General features: G+C 35.6%; 4 protein-coding genes and 1 long non-coding RNA gene across 6 annotated transcripts; 3 read left to right on the top strand and 2 right to left on the bottom strand.

Annotated features, from left to right (window-relative positions):
• The first annotated feature begins 77 nt into the window (after nucleotides 1–77).
• On the top strand, nucleotides 78–1,211 carry LOC135133637 (uncharacterized). Its single transcript, XR_010281187.1, has 3 exons — nucleotides 78–162; nucleotides 219–521; nucleotides 1,154–1,211. It is a non-coding gene; the product is annotated as an uncharacterized LOC135133637 (long non-coding RNA).
• A 1,103-nt stretch (nucleotides 1,212–2,314) lies between these two features.
• On the top strand, nucleotides 2,315–10,534 carry LOC135133756 (alanine--tRNA ligase, cytoplasmic). Its single transcript, XM_064062247.1, has 3 exons — nucleotides 2,315–3,310; nucleotides 3,368–3,764; nucleotides 8,918–10,534. The coding sequence occupies exons 1-3, from the start codon at nucleotides 2,349–2,351 to the stop codon at nucleotides 10,454–10,456; spliced, it is 2,898 nt and encodes a 965-aa protein (XP_063918317.1). The 5' UTR covers nucleotides 2,315–2,348; the 3' UTR covers nucleotides 10,457–10,534.
• LOC135133805 (uncharacterized) lies at nucleotides 3,984–5,711 on the top strand. Its single transcript, XM_064062328.1, has 3 exons — nucleotides 3,984–3,989; nucleotides 4,056–4,516; nucleotides 4,567–5,711. Exons 1-3 carry the CDS (start codon nucleotides 3,984–3,986, stop codon nucleotides 4,784–4,786), a joined length of 687 nt encoding a protein of 228 aa, XP_063918398.1. The 3' UTR covers nucleotides 4,787–5,711.
• On the bottom strand, nucleotides 10,490–11,795 carry LOC135133757 (mitochondrial ribosome-associated GTPase 2). Of its 2 annotated transcripts, XM_064062250.1 has the most exons (4): nucleotides 11,616–11,795; nucleotides 11,090–11,575; nucleotides 10,854–11,037; nucleotides 10,490–10,793 (listed from the first exon to the last, which is right to left on the bottom strand). In XM_064062250.1, the coding sequence occupies exons 1-4, from the start codon at nucleotides 11,730–11,732 to the stop codon at nucleotides 10,531–10,533; spliced, it is 1,050 nt and encodes a 349-aa protein (XP_063918320.1). In that variant the 5' UTR covers nucleotides 11,733–11,795; the 3' UTR covers nucleotides 10,490–10,530. The 2 variants fall into 2 exon arrangements, with proteins under 2 accessions (XP_063918320.1, XP_063918319.1); XM_064062249.1 differs by having other exon boundaries at nucleotides 10,490–11,037.
• A 700-nt stretch (nucleotides 11,796–12,495) lies between these two features.
• On the bottom strand, nucleotides 12,496–15,131 carry LOC135133573 (zinc finger protein 862-like). Its single transcript, XM_064062022.1, has 4 exons — nucleotides 14,911–15,131; nucleotides 12,920–14,778; nucleotides 12,545–12,814; nucleotides 12,496–12,503 (listed from the first exon to the last, which is right to left on the bottom strand). The coding sequence occupies exons 1-4, from the start codon at nucleotides 15,129–15,131 to the stop codon at nucleotides 12,496–12,498; spliced, it is 2,358 nt and encodes a 785-aa protein (XP_063918092.1).
• Nucleotides 15,132–25,601: the final 10,470 nt, after the last annotated feature.

Here is a 25,601-nt window from a genome sequence, read left to right on the forward strand (position 1 = left end):
TTCCACTGTCACTCGAAATGTCAAACTACCAACACCAATCCCAAAAGTCACTAGACATTTTTTGACATATTCAAAATAATTTTCTAAAACGACTTTAATTTTGCACAATTTTACACTATTACAACATTAACGAACGAATAATTAGTGGTATGCAAATTTTGGGTAATTTTTTATCTATAGTCACCCCACCGCTTCATTATTGACATACTTTTTTCCAGATTCACCAAAATTTTAAGAAAAACAGTTTTACTAGATGGTATCTGCATACTGGGTGATGGGTAATAAAAAGTTCAAAATTACCATAAGGAAAGGCGTGTACTACCGTGTGAAAGTAGTGCTCTAGTTTCTAATGTCACAGATCCTAACCTTACAAATTTAGTCGGCAGCAGCTGGATGTGCATGTGCCGTGTCAGTTCGGATCCTGTGTAATTTTTCTAAAAATTGCACCAGATAGTGCAACATTCCGTACATTGGGAGCGAACAAGAGTTCAAAGTTTACCATAAAGTGTGTGAGTTAACCGGTAAGTACATGTCATACGTGCCCATATGTTATATGTTATTTTTTATGACCATAACCCCTTTCTTCTTTGTCCTTTACTTTTATACCATGATGGGTCGTACCATTCATATATTTCTACTCTTGATTGCAGTGTTATAGTATAGCTGTTTTCATTTTTTTTTCTTCCAACACTTTGTTAATTCTCTTTTTTTCAACCCCATTTTAGTCATTTGAATGTTTATTTCCATGGTTTGTGTTCTTCTTTTATGTTATTTGTTCATACTTACTCTGTTTGTAATCTCGGAAATGGTAAAAGATTTTCGTGGTAAAAAGTCTTCATTATTATATTCTTTAATAATTACTAAATAATTCTGAAGAAACTGTTAATATCTTTATCATTTTTGATAACCAAAAACATCCTTTTTGACTTCAAGATACTAAATGACAAACATAACTGAGACTTTAAGGGCGTTCCTACGCTAAAATTGGCAAGAAGTAGCGCCGGCTTGGTCGAAACCCGAAACTACATAAGAATCAATGCTAAACTAGTCTTTTAGTACTGTCGCAGAGAGCTAGTTGTTTTATTTTACATGATTTGTCGATTTTAGCGCAAAACACCCTTAAGCAGTAAGTAATTAATAATACATTTCTCAGAAACTTTCGCTATGGACACTTCCATGACCGCAAAAGACGTCCGAAACGCCTACATCAAAATCTCTTAGTTTTTCCCAAATTCTATCACATTCTTTAAGATCCTTTCAGTTTCTAACAGATTCTATCAAATTCAATTAGATTCTTTCAGATTCTACCAGATTCCTTCGGGTTCTCTCAGATCCTCTCAGATTCTTTCGAATTCTATTATTTTCAATTCTTTCAGATCAATTTATTCTGCAAATTACATCAAATCCCTTCAGATTGTTTCAGATTTCTTCATATTCTTTCAGATTCACTTGAATTCTCTCTGATTCTCTCAAATTCTGTCGGATTCTTTCATAGCTTTCAGAATCTCTCAGATACTATCAAATTCTATTTTTTTCAGTTATTTCAGATTTTATATATTTTTTCAAATTACATCAAATTCCTTCAGATTGTTTCAGATTTCTTCAGACTCTCGCAGATTCTTAAAGATTCGTCCATATGTCTTCAGATTGTTTAAATTCTTTCCAATTTTTCAGATTCCTTCATATTCGCCCAGATTCTATCAAAATCTTTTAGATTCTTTCCATTTCTATTATTTCCAGTTCTTTCAAATTCTATTATTTCCAATTCTTTCAGATTGTTGCAAATTACATCAAATTGTTCCAGATTCCTTCACATTCTTTCAGGTTATCTCGGATTCTCGTGGATTCTCTAATTCTATCAGGTTCTATTAAATTCTGTCAGATTCATTCAGATTTTTTCAGATTGCTTTAAATTCTATTCTTTCCATTTTCTCAGATTCTTTAGATTCTTTCAAATTACATCAAAATCCTTTGAATTGGATTCTTAAAGATAAAAAAGATCTTCATGGTAAAAATCTTCATTATTATATTCTTTAATAATTACTAAATAATTCTGAAGAAACTGTTAATATTTTTATCATTTTTAATAACCAAAAACATCCTATTTGATTTCAAGATACTAAATGACAAACATAACTACGACTTTAAGGGCCTTCCTACGCTAAAATTGGCAAGAAGTAGCGCCGGTTTGGTCGAAACCCGAAACTACATAAGAATCAATGATAAACTAGTCTTTTAGTACTGTCGCAGAGAGCTAGTTGTTTTATTTTACATTATTTGTCGATTTTAGCGCAAAAACACCCTTAAGCAGTAAGTAATTAATAATACATTTCTCAGAAACTTTCGCTATGGACACTTCCATGACCGCAAAAGACGTCCGAAACGCCTACATCAACTTCTTTAAAGAAAAAAATCACCAATATGTCCACTCCTCCTCGACAATTCCACTGGACGATCCAACTCTACTTTTTACAAACGCCGGTATGAACCAATTCAAACCCATCTTCCTGGGTACTGTCGACCCCAACAGCGACCTATCCAAACTCACCAGAGCCGTCAACTCCCAGAAATGCATCCGTGCCGGGGGCAAACACAACGACTTAGACGACGTGGGCAAAGACGTCTACCATCACACGTTTTTCGAAATGATGGGCAACTGGTCCTTTGGTGACTACTTCAAAAAGGAAATTTGTGCATGGGCTTGGGAGTTGCTCACCCAGCGCCTACACCTACCACCTGAGCGCTTGTACGTCACTTACTTCGGAGGGGATAAAGCCGCCGGTTTAGACCCCGACAACGAATGCAAGCAGATTTGGCTGGATTTAGGCGTCCCAGTGACTCATGTTATCCCTGGTAGCATGAAGGACAACTTCTGGGAAATGGGCGAAACGGGACCTTGCGGTCCCTGCTCTGAGCTACACTTTGACAGGATTGGTGGACGCGAGGTTCCAGAGCTCGTCAATCAGGACGATCCCGACGTGCTAGAAATCTGGAATCTCGTGTTCATCCAGTTCAATCGCGAAAGCGACGGAAGTTTGAAGTCTTTGCCCAAAAAACACATTGATTGTGGGTTGGGTTTGGAACGTCTGGTGTCAGTAATGCAGAATAAACGCTCGAATTATGACACTGATTTGTTCTTGCCTTTGTTTGATGCGATTCAGAAGGGGACAGGGGCGCCGGCTTATGGTGGTAAAATCGGGGACGACGATAAGGATGGCGTTGATATGGCGTACCGAGTGCTGGCCGATCACGCACGGACTTTGACGATCGCGTTGTCGGATGGAGGTAACCCTGACAATACTGGAAGAGGGTAGGTCAAAATTTATTTTGTAGTATTGTAAGGATAAGTTAAGTGTCAATTTCGCAGGTACGTGTTGAGGAGGATTTTGAGACGTGGTGTCAGATACGCCACTGAGAAATTGAATGCTAAACCCGGGTTTTTCGCCACTCTTGTCAACACAGTAGTGGAGATTTTGGGCGATATTTTTCCAGAAGTGCGTAAAGACCCACAAAGTATTATTGATACTATTAATGAAGAGGAGGAGCAGTTTTTGAAGACGTTGTCCCGAGGGAGGAATTTGTTGAATAGGACTATTCACAAGTTGGGTGATTCCAAAACTCTGCCTGGGGATGTCGCTTGGCGTCTGTATGATACGTACGGTTTCCCGGTTGATTTGACCCAATTAATGGCTGAAGAAAAGGGGCTCAGTGTGGATATGGGGGTGTACGAGGAGTCGAAAAAACAAGCACAAATCGCTTCACAGGTTTGTTTTTTTTTAACCCCCCAAGGGTAAACAGGGAATTCATTTGTTGATCCATTCCAAAAACTTGATGACGTCATCTCAAAATTTTATTAACTAAATCGCGCTTTAAATAGTGTATTTTGCCCCTTTCGGAGTTTTCATCAGATGGTTTCAATTATTCAAAATATAAATATGTTCATCTGGTGTTATCACTTTCTTTAATGTTGTTGGTTGCGAGCAATGACGGTGAAAAAATTCAAGTTGATAACAACTGTAATGTTTACTTATTGGCATCTTTTAAACTTGGCGTAGATGTCGATAAAAAAGGAGAAGCGCCTCAGAGGTGAAAACTTCTCCGAGGAAGATAAAATGTTTATCGTCCAATTCGTCGCTGATAATTCCGGGGTATTGGAGTCCAAAGTCGTCAATCCGAGGATAAATGAGAAAAAACAGCACCTATGGAAAATTTTATCGAAAAAATTGGAGGCACGAGGGCAATACCGGGAGCCCTCGAAGCTCAAAATGTTGTATTTCCGGCTAAAGCAACACGCTAAAACCGTCATCGGAGCCTATCGCAAGTCTCTAAACCAAACCTGCGTAGAAAAGCCAACTGAGTTAGACTGGGCCATTGCAGATATATCTGCAGCAGATTTTAATGAATATATATCAGAGTCAGACAGGACGGGCGCTGTTGAGCCCCAGGTTGCAAATGGCAGCGAAGAGGTTCCAGATTTTGTAGACCCCGTAACTGGAGATACCTTTTTACTAGAAAAGTATGTAATTTTATGTTGAAAAGACAAATACAGAATTGCAAAAGTTGTAGCCTCCTCGAGTCGCAGCTTTCAGAAGCAATGCCGTCCACCTCCAGAAAAAGGATGAGTGAATTCGAGGAAGAAATGCTGAAATTGCATGAGCAACATATGGCGCAGAAAATTAAAAATGAAAAGGAAATTTATACAAAGCAGTTGGAACTTTTGAGTTTCAAAATTCAAGCTAAAAAATTAAAATTGGAGCTGCTCAAAAAACAAGTTGGGCAATTGTAGGTTATTAGTTAAATTATTGTTAATTACATTATTGCATTTCGAATAGTAAAGTAAGTAAAATTCATGGTGGTGTAAAGTCTTTATTGTAGTGGATATTTTTGTATTCGACTTGTCAACATAACCTCCAATTATTTGTTAGACACTAGCTACGCCATACGTTCAGGAAACATTTGAGAACTCAAATTTTCTAATTTTTAAAGAAGCATGATCTGTTGGACTGTACTTTAGCCATTGACAAAAATTCGGGTAATTATTCCCACCAACAATGGGATGACGTCATCTCCAAAATTTACCATAGTAAATGTTACTTAAATTTGATAAAATAACATCTCCTGCACTTGTGGTTTATGAATCCGTGTTAAGTTCTTTACCTAAGACATACAGATTTTTGAAAAAAAAATTGTATAACATTTTGCAATTTAACTTTGAAACTTTAAAATAGGCCTCCCGTTTCCGCCTGTCTGTCTGTATCCGTTTGTCTGTCGTCCCGATTTTTATAAGACAGATAAGCTCCGAAAGTAATATGTTGCCGTTAACGTTGGGTTTTCAACCAATCAAATTGCGATAGTGTGCAGTGCTGCCAACTTGAAGGAAAATCCCCCGAAGTAAGGAGGACATTTTTCTGGGTGACAGCACTAATTCAACGAAAATTATATTTTGATAAAGATAATGAGGTCCACTAATATTACGTCATTTAAACACCTGTTTACCGAAACCCTCATTTTAAATAGCTGCCATCATTTTCTACACTGTAGCTTTCTGTCACCACTTACGCATTGGTAAAGATGTTTTCAAACGTTTAAATCAACAAGATTTGTTGCTGTTCGTCTCAAAAATAGATTAGGTATTATAAGAGCTTATATTTGCCCTTTTTTCTTAATATGTGTAATCTTTTTTTCACAACAAGAAAGGTAAAACATGTTGAAAATGGTACTTTTTTGTAGAAAGTATCGATTTTCTAATTAGGCTCCGCCCCTGGGTCTGACAACGAATGAAAAATTCATCACATCTGAGCTTGGAATGGATATGGGTGGGGCTTAATTTTTGGCTTGTTTTTTATTTCTTGTAGAGAAATAAGAATTTTACAATTAAGCTCCGCCCCTCGGCTTACGACGAATAAAAAAAATCATCAGAATTAAGACAGGGCGGGTGGGCGGGGCTTACATTTTATCTTTTTTCTTGCTTTTCGTAGTCGTCTTTCCAGAACAAGAAGCTTAAAACATGTTTAAAATGGTAAATTCTTGTAGACAAATACGGATCTTGCAATTAATTCCCGCCCCTCAATCTGACAACGAATGAAAAGTTCATCACAATTGAGAAATTGTTTAATTTTTGGCTTTATTTTTTTTGTTAATCTACATAGTATTCTTTGAATAACACAATACTCAAAAACATGTTTTTAATTTCTCGTAGAGAAATAAGGATTTTGCAGTTAAGCTCCGCCTTTTTGGCTTACGACGAATAAAAAAAATCATCCGAATTGAGATAGGGTGGGTGGGCGGGGCTTATATTTTGGCTTTTTTTTCTTAATATACATAGCCATTTTTTCACAACAAGAAACTTAGAACATGGTTATTTTAATGGTACATGTTTGCAAGGAAATCTGGATTTAGCAATTATTTGCAAAATCGATATTTCCTTATTCCAATTTTCCATTTTAAACATGTTTTAAGTTTCATGTTGTGAAAAGAAGTCTACACATTATTAAAACAAAAAGGCAAAATATAAGCCCACCCACCCGCCCTATCGATATTGTGATGATTTTTTTTTATTCACCGAGAACCAAGGGAGCGAAACTTAACTGCAAATACTTATTTCTTTACAAGAAATTAAAAACATGTTTTTGAGTATCGTGTTGTTGAAAGAATACCATGTATATTAAGAAAAAGATGCAAAATATAAATCCCGCCCACCAACCCCGTCTCAATTGTGATGATTTTTTATTCTTAGAAACTTAAAACACGTTTAAAATGGTAAATTTTGTAGGGAAATATAAATTTTGCAATGAGGCTCCGCCCCTAGGTCTGGCAACGAATGAAAACTTCATTACACTTTTGATCAGGGCAGGTATGGGTGGGGCTTAATGGTTGGCTTTAATTTGTTCGTAATTTCTTGTTGAGAAATAATAAGGATTTTGCTATTAAATTCCGCTTCCGATTAAAAAAATCATCACAATTGAGATAGGGCGGAGCTTATATTTTGTCTTTTTTCTTAATATACGTAGTCTTTCCAGAACAAGAAACATGTTTAAAATGCCAAACTCTGGTAGACAAATATGGATTTTGCAATTTAACTCCGCTTCCTTGGCTCTCAACCATTAAAAAATCATCACAACTGAGATAGGGTGGGTGGGCGGGGCATATATTTGCCCTTTTTTCTTAATCATCTTTTCACAACAAGAAACTTAGAACATGTTTAAAGTGGTAAATTCGTGCAGGGAAATATTCATTTTGCAATTACGCCCCGCCTCTCGATCTGACAACCAATGAAAAATTCATCACGATTGATATCTCCTCTGGTTTTCTTTTTTAATTAATACATTTAGTTTTCTTTGTATAACACCAGTACTTAAGAACATATTTCACATGGTAATTTCTCGTAGAAAAATAAGGATTTTGCAGTTAAGCTCCGCCCGTCGGCTTACGACGAATAAAAAAAATCATCAGAATTGAGATAGGGTGGGCGGGCGGGGCTTATATTTTGACTTTTTTTTCTTAATATACATAGTCATCTTTTCACAACAAAAAACTTAGAACATGGTTAAAATAGTACATTTTTGCAAGAAAATATGGATTTTGCAATTATGGGGCGGAGCCAAATTGCTAAATCGATATTTTTTCTTATATAAATTTACCATTTTAAACATGTTTTAAGTTTCATAAAGTCTACACACATTCAAACAAAAAGGCAAAATGTCAACCCGCCCGCCCGCCCAATCTCAATTGTGATGATTTTTTTATTCGCCTTGAACCAAGGGAGCGGAGCTTAACTGCATAATAATTATTTCTTTACAAGAAATTAAAAACTTGTTTTTGAGTATCGTGTTGTTCAAAGAATACTATGTATATTCAGAAAAAAAGGCAAAAGATATTCCCCGCCCACCCACCCCGTCTCAATTGTGATGAATTTTTATTCTTAGAAACTTAAAACATATTTACAATGGTAAATTTTTGTAAAGAAATATGGATTTTGCAATTAGGCTCCGCCTCTAGCTCTGGCAACGAATGAAACCTTCATTGCTATTTAGATCAGGGAAGGTATGGGTGGGGCTTAATCTTACTCAAAAACATGTTTTTAATTTCTCGTATAGAATTAAGGATTTTGCAGTTAAGCTCCGCCCCCTTGTCTCAAGACAAATAAAAAAATCATCACAATAGGGCGCGTGGGCGGGGCTCCATTTTGCCTTTTTTTCTTAATATGTGTAGACTTATTTCGACAACAAGAAACTTAAAACATGTGTGAAATGGTAAATTTTTGTAGGAATCAACTTAAATACGCCACTTTTTTTCTGCAATCCCTTTAAATACGGCAAAAATTGAACATTTTAATTTTGAATCTGCAAAACCGAATGCTTTGAAATCTTGCAGATGTTTTAAAGTTATGATAAATTTGTAATCAAAATATATTTGCTTATCCCCTCCAAAAAATTGATGACGTCAGCTTAACATTTTGACGAATAAATCCTATCAAAAATGTCCAAAATATGACAAGTCTTTAACGTATAAAATGGGCGTAAAATGAACAAAATGACCTTTATTTATCTATTATTAAAGGATATCAAGAGTAGACCCGCTGAGATGTCGTAAATCGTCTCGAGTCTGCATACTTGTTTGCCCTTCTTACCAAAATTTTGCGTTTTATGTTGGTGGTTCTAAATTATTGGCAACAATGCTAATATGTCAATTTATAGTTGTCAATTTTGACATGACCGCGTCTAACAAACGTAATGAGAAGATGACAGTTACTGACTTGATGCCATCATAAACTTTGAATATGTTGCCAACCTCACACCAAATCGATCACACATTTTACAGCATCTTTTCACCGATAACGATTGCGAAATCATCAATCACCCACTATCACTGAATACTGCCCTGTATTTACGGCACGAAATAACCATTATCGTTACAGGGTAAAGGAACAGGCGTCGAGGACACCATCAACTTAGACGTGCATGCAATCACAGAGCTCCAAAACCTGGGCGTGCCCCCCACCGACGACTCCCCCAAATACAACTACACCGCAGGAAATGGCATCAACGAAGACTACAAATTCGAATCCTGTGACGCCACTGTCATCGCCCTGCGTCACAACAAACAATTCGTCGACCAGGTCCACACAGGCCAAGAATGCGGCATCCTCCTCGACAAAACAAACTTCTACGCCGAACAAGGTGGCCAGATCTACGACACCGGCTACATCGTCAAAGCGGGTGACGACAGCGTCGAATTCTCCGTTAAAAATGTCCAAGTGAGAGGGGGATACGTAATCCATATTGGTAGCCTTGAGGGTACTCTGAGTAAGGGCGATAAAGTGTCTTTGCATCTGGATGTTTCCAGGAGACGCTTAGTTATGAATAACCACACAGGTACCCACGTTTTGAACTACGCTTTGCGGAAAGTACTAGGAACGGAGGCGGACCAAAGAGGTTCTTTGGTGGCTCCTGATCGACTCAGGTTCGATTTTACCAACAAAGGAGCGATGAATGCGGATCAAGTGAAGAACACTGAGCTGAGTTCTAGAGAGTTGATCGCGAAGAACGACAAAGTGTATGCGAAAGAGGCTAATTTAGCAGTGGCGAAGACCATCCGGGGTTTGCGGGCTGTTTTTGAGGAGACTTATCCCGATCCTGTGAGGATAGTTTCAGTGGGGATTCCGGTTGAGGATTTAGAGAAGGATCCGTTCGGTCCGGCCGGTGACAGTACTTCCATCGAGTTCTGCGGCGGCACTCACCTCAACTACGCTGGACATATAGGTGACTTTGTGATAGCCAGTGAAGAAGCAATCGCTAAAGGCATTAGAAGAATCGTTGCTTTGACAGGTCCTGAAGCAACCAAAGCTTTGAAACGTAACGAATTTTTAGAAAATTGTCTGAATGAGATTAAATCGTTGGTGGCTGAGGACAAGGACGGTACTAAGTCCAAAGAACTGGTTAAGAAAATCGTGGAATTGACGGAAGAGGTTTCACATGCGGTTATCCCGTATTGGAAAAAAGACGAAATTAGGAATGCGTTGAAAGCACTGAAAAAGAAGTTGGATGATAAAGAGCGTGCTGCTAAAGCTGCTGTTGCCAATTTGGTGGTGGATCAAATCAAGGAATTTGTTAAAGCTAACCCGAATTTACCGGTTTTGGTGAAAGAACTGAAAGCTTTTTCGAACACGAAAGCTCTGGATACCGCCTTGAAACAAGTGAGGAGTTTGAGTCCGCCCACTTCTGCGTTGTTTGTTACTGTTGATCCCGACTCCAACAAGATATTTTGTTTAGCGTCTGTTCCGAAAGATGCCATAGACAAAGGCTTGAAAGCGAACGAGTGGGTGCAAATTATTGCTACCAAGTTAGGTGGGAAGGGTGGGGGTAAACCTGACTCCGCCCAAGCTTCTGGAAGCAATAGCGTCAATGTTGACGAAATTCTGGATTTAGCTAAGAAATTCGCCGAATCCAAGCTTTAATGATAATTTGCCATTTCATAGCAAGGGACATGGTTTTAAATTATTAATCACTTTTTTATTAATAAACAATACAATCAACTGCTGTTGTCTATACTTTGGTCATACAAAATCCTAACCTCTCTAAGTAGTTCGCTTATATTCATACCTAGTTTAGCGCTTATGGGAATAATTTTTAAGTCCGTGTGTTGCTTAAGTAGCTCTAGATTGGCTTCAGATTCCGCTAAATCTATTTTATTAGCTATAACCAACTGCGGCCTTTCTAATAAATTTTCGTTAAACTGAGACAATTCATACCGCAAAGTTTCCAAATACTCCCACGGTTTTTCACTTGACATATCTAAAATATACAATAAAGCGGCACATCGCTCTACATGTTTTAAAAACTGGATCCCTAAACCTCTATTTTTGTGAGAATCTGGTATCAAACCGGGCAAATCAGCAACTGCAATTTGCTCATAGTCGTCGTACTGTACCATACCCACGTACGGCTTCAACGTAGTGAATGGATAAGGCGCCACCTTGGGTCTTGCTCTTGACACAGCCCTCAATAAAGTACTTTTTCCGGCATTAGGAAACCCAATCTGTAAAAATCACACCACTAATAACAACCCCACTACACACTAAAGTCATTACCAAACCGACATGCGCCATACTTCTAATTTCCAAAGTATACTCCAACTCCTCCCCCACAGCACCGTACTCACACACTTCAGGCGCCTGTTCCGTATCTGTTACAAAAAAATGGTTGCCTTTTCCTCCAGCGCCGCCTCTAGCCGCCACAAACATAATCCCCTCGGTTGTCAAGTCCCCCACGACTTTGCCCGTCGCGTTTTTCACCACAGTCCCCACAGGGACGTCGATAATGCAGTGGTCGGCGTTTTTACCATGGCAGTCTTTGTTGGTTCCTTTTTCGCCGTCTTTGGCCCGGATTACCGCCGGTACGTTTATTAAGTCTTTGGTGGCGACGCAAGCTTTGAAAATGACGTGGCCTCCGTTGCCCCCGTCGCCCCCATCGGGGCCTGCGAATTCGTTGCTCCACAGGCGCAGGAAGGAGATGCAGCCGTCGCCGCCGCGGCCTCCCGTGGCTCGTAGTGATTTTAAATCTACAAAATTTTGGACCTGTTTGCATAATGTGGGGGTGCTGAGTATGGGGGCTTACCGGCGTTTTGGTGGATTTTGGTTTTTTGCTGCGGAGGGGCTGCGGCACTTTTTGTTGCGAGTATTTACATAGGGTGGTGGTGAAGTTTAGGGTTATTCGGATGCGGTTGAAGAACATTGTAATTGTTTATAGGTTACGGAATATAAATAGATAGGTTAGGTTGATTTGACAGTTCTTTGATTTGCACGCCAATTTTATGGGGTAAAGTGACTGTGAGTTATGCAACACAAAATACACTACCTAGCTTTTGGTTCCTGTGGGTTTTTACAGGTGATCAAAAAGTTTTTAGATTAGATTTGCCCTTGGGAATATTTGTTATGTCTTTGATTAAATTGCAAATGTCATGCATAACCTGATTTGTATATCAATAATTTGGATTTTTCACATTTGCATTTTAATCAAAGACATGACAAATATTTCCATGGTCAATTCTAATCAAAAACTTTTTGGTCACTCGTTATCTGTAATTGGAGTTTTGTTGAAATTATATATTCACAGAAAAATAATAGAATGCTACGGTTTATAAAAACGGCTGTTAAACAACAGTTTTTGCGTTCCAAAGTTTTTGTGATAAATATGACATAAGGCTGACATTTTTTTGAGATAATTTACATTATACCAACCTACAAAAAATGACTGAATACGTTTTAAATTACATACAGGCCCGTAGCTAGACTTTGATTTCAGAGTGGGCAACTAATATTTTAGAGGGGGCAAACATATTTTTTTATCTTCGAATGTATAAGTATAGGTACCTGAAATTATTTTTTTGTGTTTTGTTATACTTTATTGCTTCTAGCTGAGTACATAACATTTTTAATTTTAAAACAAAACTTTTTTAAGTTTTTAATACAATTGGAGTCTTCTGTCCTTTCTCTCATTAAATTTCTGCAAGAACACATCAAAGTTTATATTATTAGTTTGCTTACTTTCAAAAGCTAAGTATACAAGATTGGCCATTCTCTGCTGGGACATTGAATACCTTTGTGGTCTATTTATACGAGTTAATGTGGAAAATGAAGACTCATTAACTGCTGTACTACACCCAAATACAGCGACAGTTGCGTACAATTTATAACTTTCATTAACGGCTTCACGTTGGTTGTAAAGGGCCTGTAGTATATCTTGTTCTTTTACCCCTTTATTGGACAAATATTTTTTTACGACGGTAAGTTCTTCTTGAGACGGTAATGGAATACCTAAAAAACAAATTTAAAAATTACAGATTTTTTACAGAAAAATTTTAAATCAATAAAATATGGACTTAAATTAATTTGATAAAAATCAAATAGGTAGTCACTCACCCAAAGTTGATAAATACTGAAGTTTCTCTAAATCAAATTGGTCGATACTTGAAATCGCAGTAATTAACTCGTCATTGTCATCAAATCTTTTTTCAAATTCAGCAAGAAGCAAATCAATAGTTTCCATATATTGTCGTTTAAGGTCATTTTCACAGTTCGTACTTGTACTTGGAAGATAATCGGTGAACAAATAGTCTTCTTTGGTAATCCGTTTTCGTTTACGTTTAGGAACCCTGCATTCTTCTGTCTCGTCTGTCTCTGGCAATAAATCTAGGGCTTGGTTTAATATTTCTAAGTACTTCGATTCGTTCCTTAGCTGTCGAATTTCTTCTACTGCTATCTTCGTAATTACGACTGCATCCTTTAGGCTTGTTTTTCTACTTTCTAATGCGTTGTTCGCACATTCCAAAAGTGATAAAATTTTGTGGCTTAAAACTAGTGCAAAACGAAACTCAATTTTTTTCATTATAGCATATAAACCAAGGCTTTTAGCTATAGTGTCGCCGTCAAACTTTTCATGTGGAATTTTTTCTAATGCTTGGAGTATCTTTTGAAAATTGTTCCGAATTACTTTTGTAACGGCCAAATGACCTGTCCATCTTTGCTCTAGAAGACGTCCGATATTTTTTCCCTCATAGATGTGGTGTACTTTGGGATGTTGAAAAAATTCATGAAATGTAATGCATTGCTCAAAGAACAGTCTTAAAATCACAATATCAGAGACAACTCTTATTACCACTAGGTGCAGTCTGTGGTTAAAACAGTGCACGTAAGGTACCTTTTTCTGTAGAGCTGATTCAATTCTTGCGGCAACGCCTCCTCTTTTTCCGCTCATCACACTTGCCCCATCGTAGCATTGGCTAAGCATATTATTTTGATCTAATCCATTTGCATCAAGAATGTCTAATGTTTTCTCAGTAAATGTAGCAGCATCTAACTTGACGGTTGTTGTTATAGCTAATAAAGATTCCCTTACCTCTCCGTTCTTGACATATCTTATGCCTATTGATATGTTCTTTCTTTGGTTCTTGTCTTGAGTTCCATCTTCGAGTAACGTAAAATATTTAACATCTCCACTTTTTATGTCAGAGCAAATATTTTCTCTTACAGTTTCTGTCAGAATATCAATTACTTCATTTTGTATTTCCGGAGAAGTGTAGCAAGCATTTTTGGGGATTTTCAAGTAACAGTCTGCCAGTTCTTTATCCTTCTTCAGAGTATACTGAAATAGTCTAATAAATAAACTTTCTTCGATATGTTCGTCTAAATTGTATTCTCCACGAAGTGCCAGTTCGTTTACAGCAATAAATTGAATAATTTCTGCAATACTTTTTACATAGTATCTGTTTTGTTCCAAAGGTCTTTTGCATGCAAGTGTAGATACTGCCAAATTCATGTTGTCTCTCCGAATTTTTTCATTCCATTTTTGCATCGCCTGAATATGTGTTACACATTTTTCATGTCTCGGAAATCCTCTTTGATCTAGAGCTCGTTTCCAAAAACGAAAACCTTTAATCGTAAAAGAAGTTTCTTTGGAACTATGAGGCTCAAACTGCATGCACGGATAACAGTACGCTGCATCACGCACGACAGAATAAATTAGCCATTTAAACCGATCATACCACTCCGCACGAAAAGAACGATCTTTTTCTCTGGGATATTGCCTAAGACGTATTTGATTAATAGGTTCTCCTATATTTGGTAGGTCCAAAGGTATTAAATTTTTTCTTGCAATATTCATGTCTAATAGAGAACCTACGCCCTGTGATGTCTCGTTCGATAGTTCAGAATCATTGGCACTGGGTCCCGCTTTAGCATCAACTTTTGGTGCAAAGAATTTTCTTATATCCATGACTGCACTATATACACTCGTTAAATAATGTCTTTAATATAACAATTTTTATTTCAACTACGCGAATTTAAAGTCCAACGTGCTTGGTTGAGTTAACAGTGAACAATGAGACGAAAATTGAGAAATTCTCGAAACCAACCAGGCCGCAATCGGCTGCAGGGTCAAGCGGACGAATTCTGGGAAACCATAAATTGCTCCAATTTGTTTTTTGACACTTTTAATATTTTTACTTCCCGAGCGTACGCTACTACTATTGACGCCGGTTCCTCGGTTCACCGAAAAAATCGAAGAATTTTTATGACTTTGTTTGTCTAGTTGGGTCTTCAACAAACCCCAGATGTGGTGTTTACGATTTGTCATGTACCTGCTTAACAATAACACTTCCTAGTGATTTCGAAAATGTGCACAACAAAAATTTATCTGCCGTACTTGCGGAGTCGTACTGCCAGCAGAGCTGTTATCCTTATGCCCACAGATAAGACAATAACTTTCCAGAGTGGGCAAGATTTTCTTTCAGAGTGGGCAATGCCCACTCTGGCCCCACCCTAGCTACGGGCCTGATTACATATATAGTAGTGCCTCTTTTTCAGTTTATCTGCTGAAACATCATGAAATGTCAATAGTGTTGCCATTTTTATTTGTAATAAATAATACAGACGCATTTTTTTCAATGTTTTATTGAAGTTTTTAAATAGTTTTGAGAATTTTTCAAGCTGTTGAATGATTAATTCAGAGCAAGAATCAGTCTCAAAAATAAGATTTCTCTTTTTATATTATATTTTTTAAAAACTATTAAATAAATTGTCAAATAGCTCCAATGCCAATATCATTATTAAAAAATGTTTTTTTTTTTTCGATTATATAAAATCAAATACCGAGTGACTATTAATATAACATTGCTGCCAATAATTCAGAATTGCCAACTCAAAAATTCAATCATTAATAGTCATCCGGTACCATTAAGGCACTGTGGACCAACCAGGGTATATATGAGAATTTTGGTAATGTACAAGCTACAAAAATATACTACATATTCAAAATATGCTATTGTTTTGTTTTAGTATTAAAAAGTAGCCATTTTGTAAATCTAAAGTACTTTTTGTAGGTAATGTTAATTTATATATTTTTTTCAGGTATATAAAAGAAAGATCCACTAAGATCTTATTTGAGCCTTAATTTAAGTAATTAACTTGTGTCCTAAGTAATAAGTGGTTTAAAGTGTACATAATTTGATTTTAGGTAATTTATTAACTGTTATTAAATATTTAGTGACATTTTTTTTTTGACTAACAAACTAATGCAAACATTTTGTCTATATTCTTTCTATTTAGATTTGTGCTTTTAACGGGGTATTTATTCTTTCCTAGGTCTGTGGACTGATCAACAAAACAGCAGCTAATTTAATGAAATCTAACAATAATATTTTATTTATCTCAATATTAAATAAAAATGTTTATTATTTTAATATCAAAAAGCAAGAAAAATTAGTCACTTTCGAGGTGATAACGTAATTTATCAAAAAATGGTGGAGGAGCCGGGATAGCTATTTAAAAGTGCGTGAAAAATTACACTGAATAAAGTGTACAGACACTTATTATTAAAAATATCGGGTGACCCTTAATAAATTGACGCAAATTTTTGTGTTGGCAATTCTGAATTATTGGGAGCAATGCTGGTATGTCAGTCAGAGTTGTCAATTTTGATGTGAGCGTTTCGAATAAATGTAATGAGAAGATGGATACCAGCTACTAACTAGTAGGTGCCATAAATTTCAGTGTTGTTAACCTGACAAAAAAAAAATCACAAATTTTAATAATCACTCGATGTAATACAGTGTCATCAATAAGTACTGTTTCAGTTGGTATTAATGAATTTTGCTTGAACCTGACAGGCCTTCTACCTTACTTCTTATAATAAAATTGACATGATTGACAATTTTTAATTCGAAACTAAAATTAAAAAAAAAAACTTTTAAATCTGTTTATATTTATAAACTAAAAAGCCACCACCACTGGTTGTGATAATATAATATTGTGACATAATAAATTATATACAGGGTATATAATATGGCATTATATTGTTCAATCTTATTTTTTATTTTCTCAGAAAGTGTCATTTCCCAAAATCAGTCTTACATTGGCAAGTAATATGCACTTTTCATTCTGAGTGGATAAAATTAATCAGTGAAATAGAGATGAGGTGGGTGGGCGATGTTAATTATATAATATTTTGTAGAGTGAGAGTGAGAATTAATAGAAATTTGGTTATAAAAAAATAATAATAAAAAAAACGGCAATTCTAATTTTGTATAGTAGCCTCGCCCACCTACTTCATTCTAATACTAGCCCCACCCACCCGCCGTCTATTTTCTCAGAAGTTGTGATTTGCCAAGATCAGTCTTATCTTATCAGGTACTAGACCCCCCCCACTCACCCACTATTTGCTTAGCGAGAGTGGCATTTGCCAAAATCACTTTTATCTTAGCAAATGCTAGCCCCACCCACCCACCCTTTTCCTAATTTTATTTCTGTTCAGTATAAAATGCATTTTTCATTCTGAGCAGATAAAATTAATCAGTGAAATAGAGGTGGGGTGGGCGGGCGGGTTTAATTATATATTCGTCTGTAGAGTGAGAGTGAGAACTAATAGAACCTAGGTTATAAAAAATAATAAAAAAGAGCAATTGCCCCCCGCCCATAAGTTTGGAACTTATTTCACAAGCATTTTTATTAATTCTGGTTCAGGCTTTCAACTTTGACAATTATTTGACATTTGTGGTGCCAACTGCTCCAATTTCCCCAACATAATAAATGAGACGGTAGTTTAGAAACTTATAAACAAATAATAAAACCGTCACTTTAACGAATATCTGATTTTTATGATTTTTTTCAAGATTTGCTTACACAAGTGTTCCAAATGATCAACATTTAATTTCATCCATTCCTTAAATTTTGGTAACGTTATAATTAATATTACACTGTGACTCACATAATGCAAAATTTCTTGTAGGCGGCACAAGTCCAAGAACTGAACTATAACTCATTTCCAAGGTAAATATATTGGTGGCAAACTTTTTAATTCTTCGCTTCATAATCTGAAGTCACAACTGGAAAATCGATTTTTTTCGAACACAATTGACCATTGTGTAACATCGTCACACCTGTATTTTAACTAATCATGATATTCATCATCCATGCAACATGTATTACTACTTAATCGTGACCAATTTTTAGTAATTTCGCTCGAAATACCTACTAATCTCTAACTAATTAAGTGCAGCGAACGGAAAAGTGTTAATGTTGATCTAGGAAAAATTCTTGTTTAATTGTGTACAGCTGAAAGCTCTCGGTTCAAGGCCAGTTTTGAGCACTACTAGTCCTGATGACGTCAGTTTAAACGTCACGGTGACATCAACGATATCAATGCAATGTAACACAACTGTTTTTATCCTTGAAAGCATAAAAATGATACAATTTTATTATCGTTATCATCTCACTAACCATACATAAACGTGCGTATTTCTAAACGTAAACACAACAATCACATTATGTCATCATTAAAAAAAAGCACTGTAACTCGTAAATGAGTAATTACGTGGGACATCGATGACATCACCGTCCTCACAACGACATGACCAAACAGAAAAATCCTTCGAATCCACGACGTAATTTTGTTGGTAAACAGTCCCAAAGTTCTAAATTATTAAGTGGCTTACTTAACTCAAGGTGACCCCCATTACGATTTTTTTCAGCTGGTATAAATATCGAAGTGTAAAAAGACTTGTCCTTAATCTATTATACATCGATTGTGTAGGAAAATAGCAAGTGTCTCAGCCGGCTGAGAACCTCCACGTGTCTCATTAATAATTCCCGTTTGTACCCCAACAATTTTCTTAGTAGTTAACCATTTACGAACCGACAATTGAAAACCAATTTGGTCCAATTTCAGCAGCTTTAACATATGTTTCGTACTCTAAATATTTATATCGGTTACACTTTTTATGTTTATTTAGACGATTAAGCTGGAGAGAATCGCACTTCGACAATTTTCCAATTCATATTTCCTGCGTCCTTAATAAGAAAGAGTCGTTTGCATGTTTGAACTCACCTGAAACGGCAAACAATTATTGTTATTGATCGAGGTGTGATGTGACTACTGAGTGACTAATTTCATTTAAATTATTACGTGTTGTTGCAGCTGTACGGTATTTTTAGTTCCATTTCACCGGTTTTCTATTGTTTGTACTTCTGTGTGTTCGTTATCATCAGAATAGCAACCCTTTGTAGTCGCAAACAAAAAGTGCAAAGTCATAGTCGTATTAATCCTTCAGGAAAGCAAAAGTAGGGTGAAAGTCGAATGATGATTATTATGAAATAGTTATAATAGAAGAAATATTAGTTGTGCGCACTTGTGGCTGAATTCCCCCTACTTTTAAAATCGAGGTCATCGATAACAGCAGCCCTTATCCCTTACCTATTCTATAAAACGAACAATACCCTCTACGAATTTAAAATTAAACTCTAATAATACCCTTTGTGGAACGTAATACGGTTATAAATAATTCACACAAAACGTAGACGTCGATACGTCTGAGGTTTTTTGCTATCAGTCCTGTCTATCTTAATAAAAATCCGATTAAAATGTCGGAAGAAAAATTTCCGTTATCAAATTTTGAGCGCACGGAGGATGATAATGATCCGGTTGGCGCAATTTGATTTTCGTACTAATTAATTGCTTGTAGGTTTAAAAATAGCCGATTGACGTTCCGGAACATAAAAACTAAAATTGTGTCAATAGTGATGTATAGGCGCAATAATGATTAATGTGCCGTAAACTCCAATTATCAGGAAATACGAAGTTTTAACGAGTTATTTTCGCTGGAGTATGGTATAGGTGAGGGCTGAACGAGTAATAAAATCTCTGTGATGATGTATTAATGGGAACGATGTCGATTTTGGATTTCAAACACTTTTTCCTGTAGCGTTTGGCTCGTCATAAATGAATTTATGGACAGGTTTACGATCTGCTGCAATAATAAATACATAAACGAGTGTGTTCTTTTTTATTTATGTGCATATTTGATAATGTTTGGCAAGCGTTCTTGTGAATAAAATAACCAGTTAATTTTAGAGCGATTTGCTGGAAGCAGCGAAAAGGTGACGATTTAATTATGAGTGTGGTTTTACAAAACGCAATTATGAATGAAATTTTGTTGTGCGACAAACTTTCTAAATTTTTCTCATAATTGATTTAAGAGAAGTGTAATCTACAGAAAGGCGAAGTGATTACCATTAATAATTTAAAAATCGATTAGTCAATAGACTGATAATAATATTTAATACGTTATTGAAGCAGCTGGACAATGAGCCATATTTTTTCAATCAGTATGGGTTCAACTCGTCACTAATTTTAATTAACTGCAGTTTTATGTTCGTTTCTATTGCTAGAACTAAAAATAATGAATGCATATGGTGTTTGGGTGTCTGCAACTTTGTAAAGTAAAATTAAAATAAATTTTTATGTGTATGTAAAATCAACTTAAAATATTTTGTTGTTGTCGCTATAAAAATAATTACGCACGATAATTAATTACAGTTTCCTTTGTACACATATTTTTCATCATTTCGAGCTTAATCTGGTTGTGTCCGCTGCTTTTTTGTTTTTGAGCCACATTATTACGTCAGAACGTTAATTTTTAGTGGTTTTCACAGGATTTCGACTATGCAGTGGGGTTTTTCTTTTTCTCATTTTGTAGACATTTTCGGACCGGATTTATTTTCAGTACTGATTACTTTAAATCTGATGAAACAAATAAAAACACTTGTTTTATATGAATTATTGATTAACTTTAAATGAATGGTTATTTATGATACTAAAAACTGGTAGAATTTATTTTGGCTAAAGATAATCCAATTGCATTGGAGATCCTCTATCACATTATTTATTTTCTATGGAGATTATTGGAGGTATTTACTTTTGAAGTTATTTGTGTGGTCACTTGCGGTGAAACACCCTGTATATGAAATTTGCCTAGATCTGAGTTGGGGTTTCTTCCTTACTAATGTGATGAATAAGTTATGCATAAGATCTATTATTATCAGAATGACTTTGTTTTAAAATTATGCACAAACCACAAACTTTACGTGTCATAACTTTTTTTAAAAAACTCGTTCTAGAACTGGAAACTACGTTCATTTCGGCGATTTTAATTGCAACCAAAAATAAAAATAGCAAGTATATGACCCTAGAGTTTAAATTGTGTCAGAAGTTTTTTGATAAGGTAAGAAGAATATTTTTATTTTTAGAGCACAAGTGGAAAGCTTACTTTGGTTTGAGATATGGAAACGATTATTTGCATGTTTGAAATGTGAAACCTCGCGCTAATCTAATCGGTTTCTAAAACTGATTTTTAAAAAGAGTTTCCCCTCAACAAAGCTCAATAACTGCAGCGTTTAACATGAAATGTACGAATGAAGTACATTTTTTTGGGTTGGCAGCTCTGAATTACTGGCAACAGTGTTAAGATTGACATGAGAAAATGGTAGCTACTGAATTGATGCCCAGAATTTGAATTTGACATCAGATGTGCCACGATAAAATTTTAAGTATGTTGTCAACCTGTCAAAAAAAAATACCAACATTAACAGTCACTCAGTATTGAAGTTCAGTCATTATTATAAATCTATCATTTACATACACAGTTTTATTAATCTGGACTACGAGATTTTTCAAGAACTGTTTCAGTTAAATATTTAGGTAACAAAAAACCGTGTAATATGTGATTATAAAAAACTATTCAATGCCAAAATTATTCAGAAAAAAGTATGAATGAAAAATATTGATTTCAATAGTGGGCAAAGAGCCACCCCCAAAGGACTGTCAGACTAATAACCACAAAAGTAGAAAAACTGCTTTTTTAGAAAGTTAAAATTCTCCATAAATGACAGAAGTGAGTGACCGAAAACTAACGTAAATTCTTCTTCAAGTGGTAAATTTTTGTAGGAAAGTATCGATTTTGCAATTACGCTCCTTCCCTCTCTTTGACAACGAATACAAAATTCATCACAATTGAGCTTAGGATGGATATGTTAATTTTGGCTTGTTTTTTTCTTACATAGTATTCTTTGAACAATATGATACTAAAAACATGTTTTTATTTCTTGAAGAGAAATAAGGATTTTGCAATTAAGATCCGCCCCCTTGGCTCACGACGAATAAGAAAATCATCACAATTGAGACAGGGCGGGTGGGCGGGGCTTACATTTTGCCTTTTTTTCTTAATATGTGTAGTCATCTTTTCACAACAAGAAACTTGTAACATGTTTAAAATGGTAAATTTGTATAGGGAAATATCGATTTTGCAATTACGCTCTGCCCCTCGGTCTGACAACGAATGAAAAATTCATCAGGATTGAGATCGAGACGGATGGGTGGGGCTTCTATTTTAGTTTTCTTTTTTAATTAATAGGTACATTTGTTTTCTTTGTATAAACACGATTACTTAAAAACACATTTTACATGGTAATTTCTCGTAGAAAAATAAGGATTTTACTATGAATATGATAAAAAAAATCATAAGAATTGAGATACGGCGGGTGGGTGGGGCTTATATTTTGCCTTCTTTTTCTTAATGTACATAGCCATCTTTTCATAACAAGAAACTTAAAACATGGTTAAAATGGTACATTTTTGCAAGGAAATATGTATGGATTTTGTAATTATGGGGCGGAGCCTAATTGCAAAATCGATATTTCTTTTTACAAATTTTCCATTTTAAACATGTTTAAGTTTCATGTTATGAAAAGAAGTCTACACATATTAAAACAAAAAAGACAAAATGTAAGCCCGCCCACCCGCCCTGTTTCAATTGTAATGATTTTTTTTATTCACCGTTAACCAAGGGGGCGGAGGTTAACTGCAAAGTACTTATTTCTTTAGAAGAAATTAAATACATACATGTTTTTGAGTATCGTGTTGTTCCAAGAATACTATATACATATATTTAAAAAAAGGTAAAATATATGCCCCGCCCACCCACCTCATATCAATTGTAATATTTTTTTATTCTTAGAAACTTAAAACACGTTTAAAATGGTAAATTTTTGTAGGTCCCGCCCCTAGGTCTGCCAGCGAATGAAAACTTCATTACTATTTAGATCAGAATAGGTATGGGCGGGGCTTAGTCTTCGGCTTTTTTTTTTCTTAAAATGCATAGTATCCTTCGAACAACACGATACTAAAATATTTTCTCGTATAGGAATAAGGATTTTGCAGTTAAGCTTCGCCCCCTTGGCTCACGACGAATAAAAAAAATCTTCAGAATTGAGATCGGGCGGGTGGGCGGGCCTTATATTTTGCCTTTTTTTTTTTCTTAATATATATAGTCATCTTTTCACAACAAGAAACTTAAAACATGGTATATTTTTGCAAGGAAATAAGGATTTTGCAATTATGAGGCGGAGCTTAATTGTAAAATTGATATTTCCTTTTACAAATTTCCCATTTTAAACATGTTTTAAGTTTCATGTTGTGAAAAGAAGTCTACACATATTAAAACAAAAAAGGCAAAATGTAAGCCCGCCCACCCGCCCTATCTCAATTGTGATGATTTTTTTTTATTCGCCATGAACCAAGGGGGCAGAGCTTAACAGCAAAAATACTTATTTCTTTACAAGAAATTAAAAACATGTTTTGTTTTTGTTCAAAGGATAGGTACTATATATCTTAAGAAAAAAAAAAAAAACAAAAGATATTCCCCGCCCGCCCACCCTCTCTCAATTGTGGTGATTTTTTTATTTTTAGAAACTTAAAACACCTTTAAAATGGTATTTTTTTCTAGAAAAATATGGATTTTGTAGTTAAGCTCCGCCCCCTAGGTTGATGACGAATAAAAAAAGCATCAAAATTGAGATAGGGCGGGTGGGCGGGGCCACATTTTACTTTTTTTTTCTTAATATGTGTATACTTATTTCGACAACAAGAAACTTAAAACATATCTAAAATGGTAAATTTTTATAGCAATCAACTTAAATCCGCCACTTTTTTTCCACAATCCCTTTAAATATGGTGTTATCAAAAAATCTAGAAAGTCATTTGCCTCAAACTTACCTCCATTTCATACGCAACCAACACTCTACGTGTATTAAAAAATATATATAATTGTTTAATATGGGTGATGTACTGTTAAAAAAATTTCAGAATTTCAGAAAAATTACTGGAACCGTTCCTGGATCAACACTGTCCACTTGATAAAAAGTAAGGTTGGTTACACTGCCTTGCTTGGGTCTTTTGTGCAATATGGTTTGACAGCCACGGGATTTGACGTTTTATTGATATTTCATTTTGACGTTCGAGTTTTTTGACATTTAAGAAATATGAGATTCAAGTTTTCCTTCATTTTTTCTTCTAAAGTCCAAAAAATACCTTATATCTAGCAATTTTCGAAAATTTACGTTGGAGAATGGATAATAGAATGGCCTGAACTTTATACAGGGTGATTCAAAAATGGCATACTAGGTACATTAAGTTCACAAAATTAAAAAAAAATCATTAATTAAAATTATAATAACGATTTAGGTAGATAGGTTAAAAAGGTGAAAAGCGACTGGCTAAATTGTTGTCAGATTTACTTTGAACAATGTTTAAGTTATTAAGTTCTGTAAATTATAAAATGATTAAAACTAGGGATAAAGACAATGATACTTCCAAAATTAAATTAATTGGGCCCAAGGAGTTTTAAAATTATTTTTCCATTTTCAGTAAACAGTCCTTAACAATATACATAGAGATGCGCCATTTTTGAATCATCCTGTATAAGATTTCTGAGACATTCTACGTATATAAGAATTTCTAAAAAATAACAGTACATAACGAAACCCAAGCACTAAACATTTATTTAATATCTTCTTGAAACGACGTGATCAACTTTTTGGGGGAGATAAACACATTATCTAATCTATGTAAATTTGAAAGATGTGTACCCTATGTAAGTGAACATCTTTTCTTACAAACGGCAAAATTCTTTAATTTAAAAGAAATAAATTTTCCAATGACTGCTGGAGGTATCAATCATGTATTGACACCCTGTATATGTACTAAACATCTGCTTGATAATTTTAGTCGATTTATACAATCAATAATCGATAATACAAATACCTTCACACACGATTTTCTTGACAACATCCTAGGTAATCAATTTTTAAGAAAGAATTTTTTATAATTTTTTGTAACTTCGTCAACTATCTGGAGGAGATAAACGCAATAGTTGAATCAGACTTACTCTTATTGTAGTTTTATTTTATTGCAACTTGTACGCGAATGTTAAAATACACAGAAGTGGATTGCGAAACCGTAAGTGAGAGGTAGAAAAAGAACAAATTTTGGTCAGTTACAGTCATACACCCAAAATGCAAGGCATAAAATGTTACAAAACCACAATATTTTCCTGTCGCGGTCGCTCACCAGTTGCTCTCGAAAAACTAATCTCAAGTGCTGTAAATACAAGATTAACTTGTACGTCTTCCTCGTTTACAAACAAACTCAACTGAAAAACATGAGGATTACTGAACTCCCCATATCGAAAATTTATGACCGCTCCAGCACCCCCACTCAGGAAGAAAATCCGATCTTCAAAGGGTGTCAAGCTCCATCAACCTTGCGCTTTTTACGACCGCTTCCGCTGCCAAATAACCCCACACACTCACGTCCATTCAAAAAAAAATCTCTCCCGAAAATCCAGAAGACCCCCCGGCGCCTGCACCGGCCATCGCACCGCCACCGCCGCCGCCGCCGGTGACGCATGGCCCCGTCCGCCCGACACCGCCTCACTCC

The sequence above is a fragment of the Zophobas morio genome, unplaced genomic scaffold (assembly GCF_036711695.1).
Source record: "Zophobas morio isolate AGI-343-1 ecotype UQ-CSIRO unplaced genomic scaffold, CSIRO_AGI_Zmor_V1 ptg000022l, whole genome shotgun sequence".
Taxonomy (NCBI): domain Eukaryota; kingdom Metazoa; phylum Arthropoda; class Insecta; order Coleoptera; family Tenebrionidae; genus Zophobas; species Zophobas morio.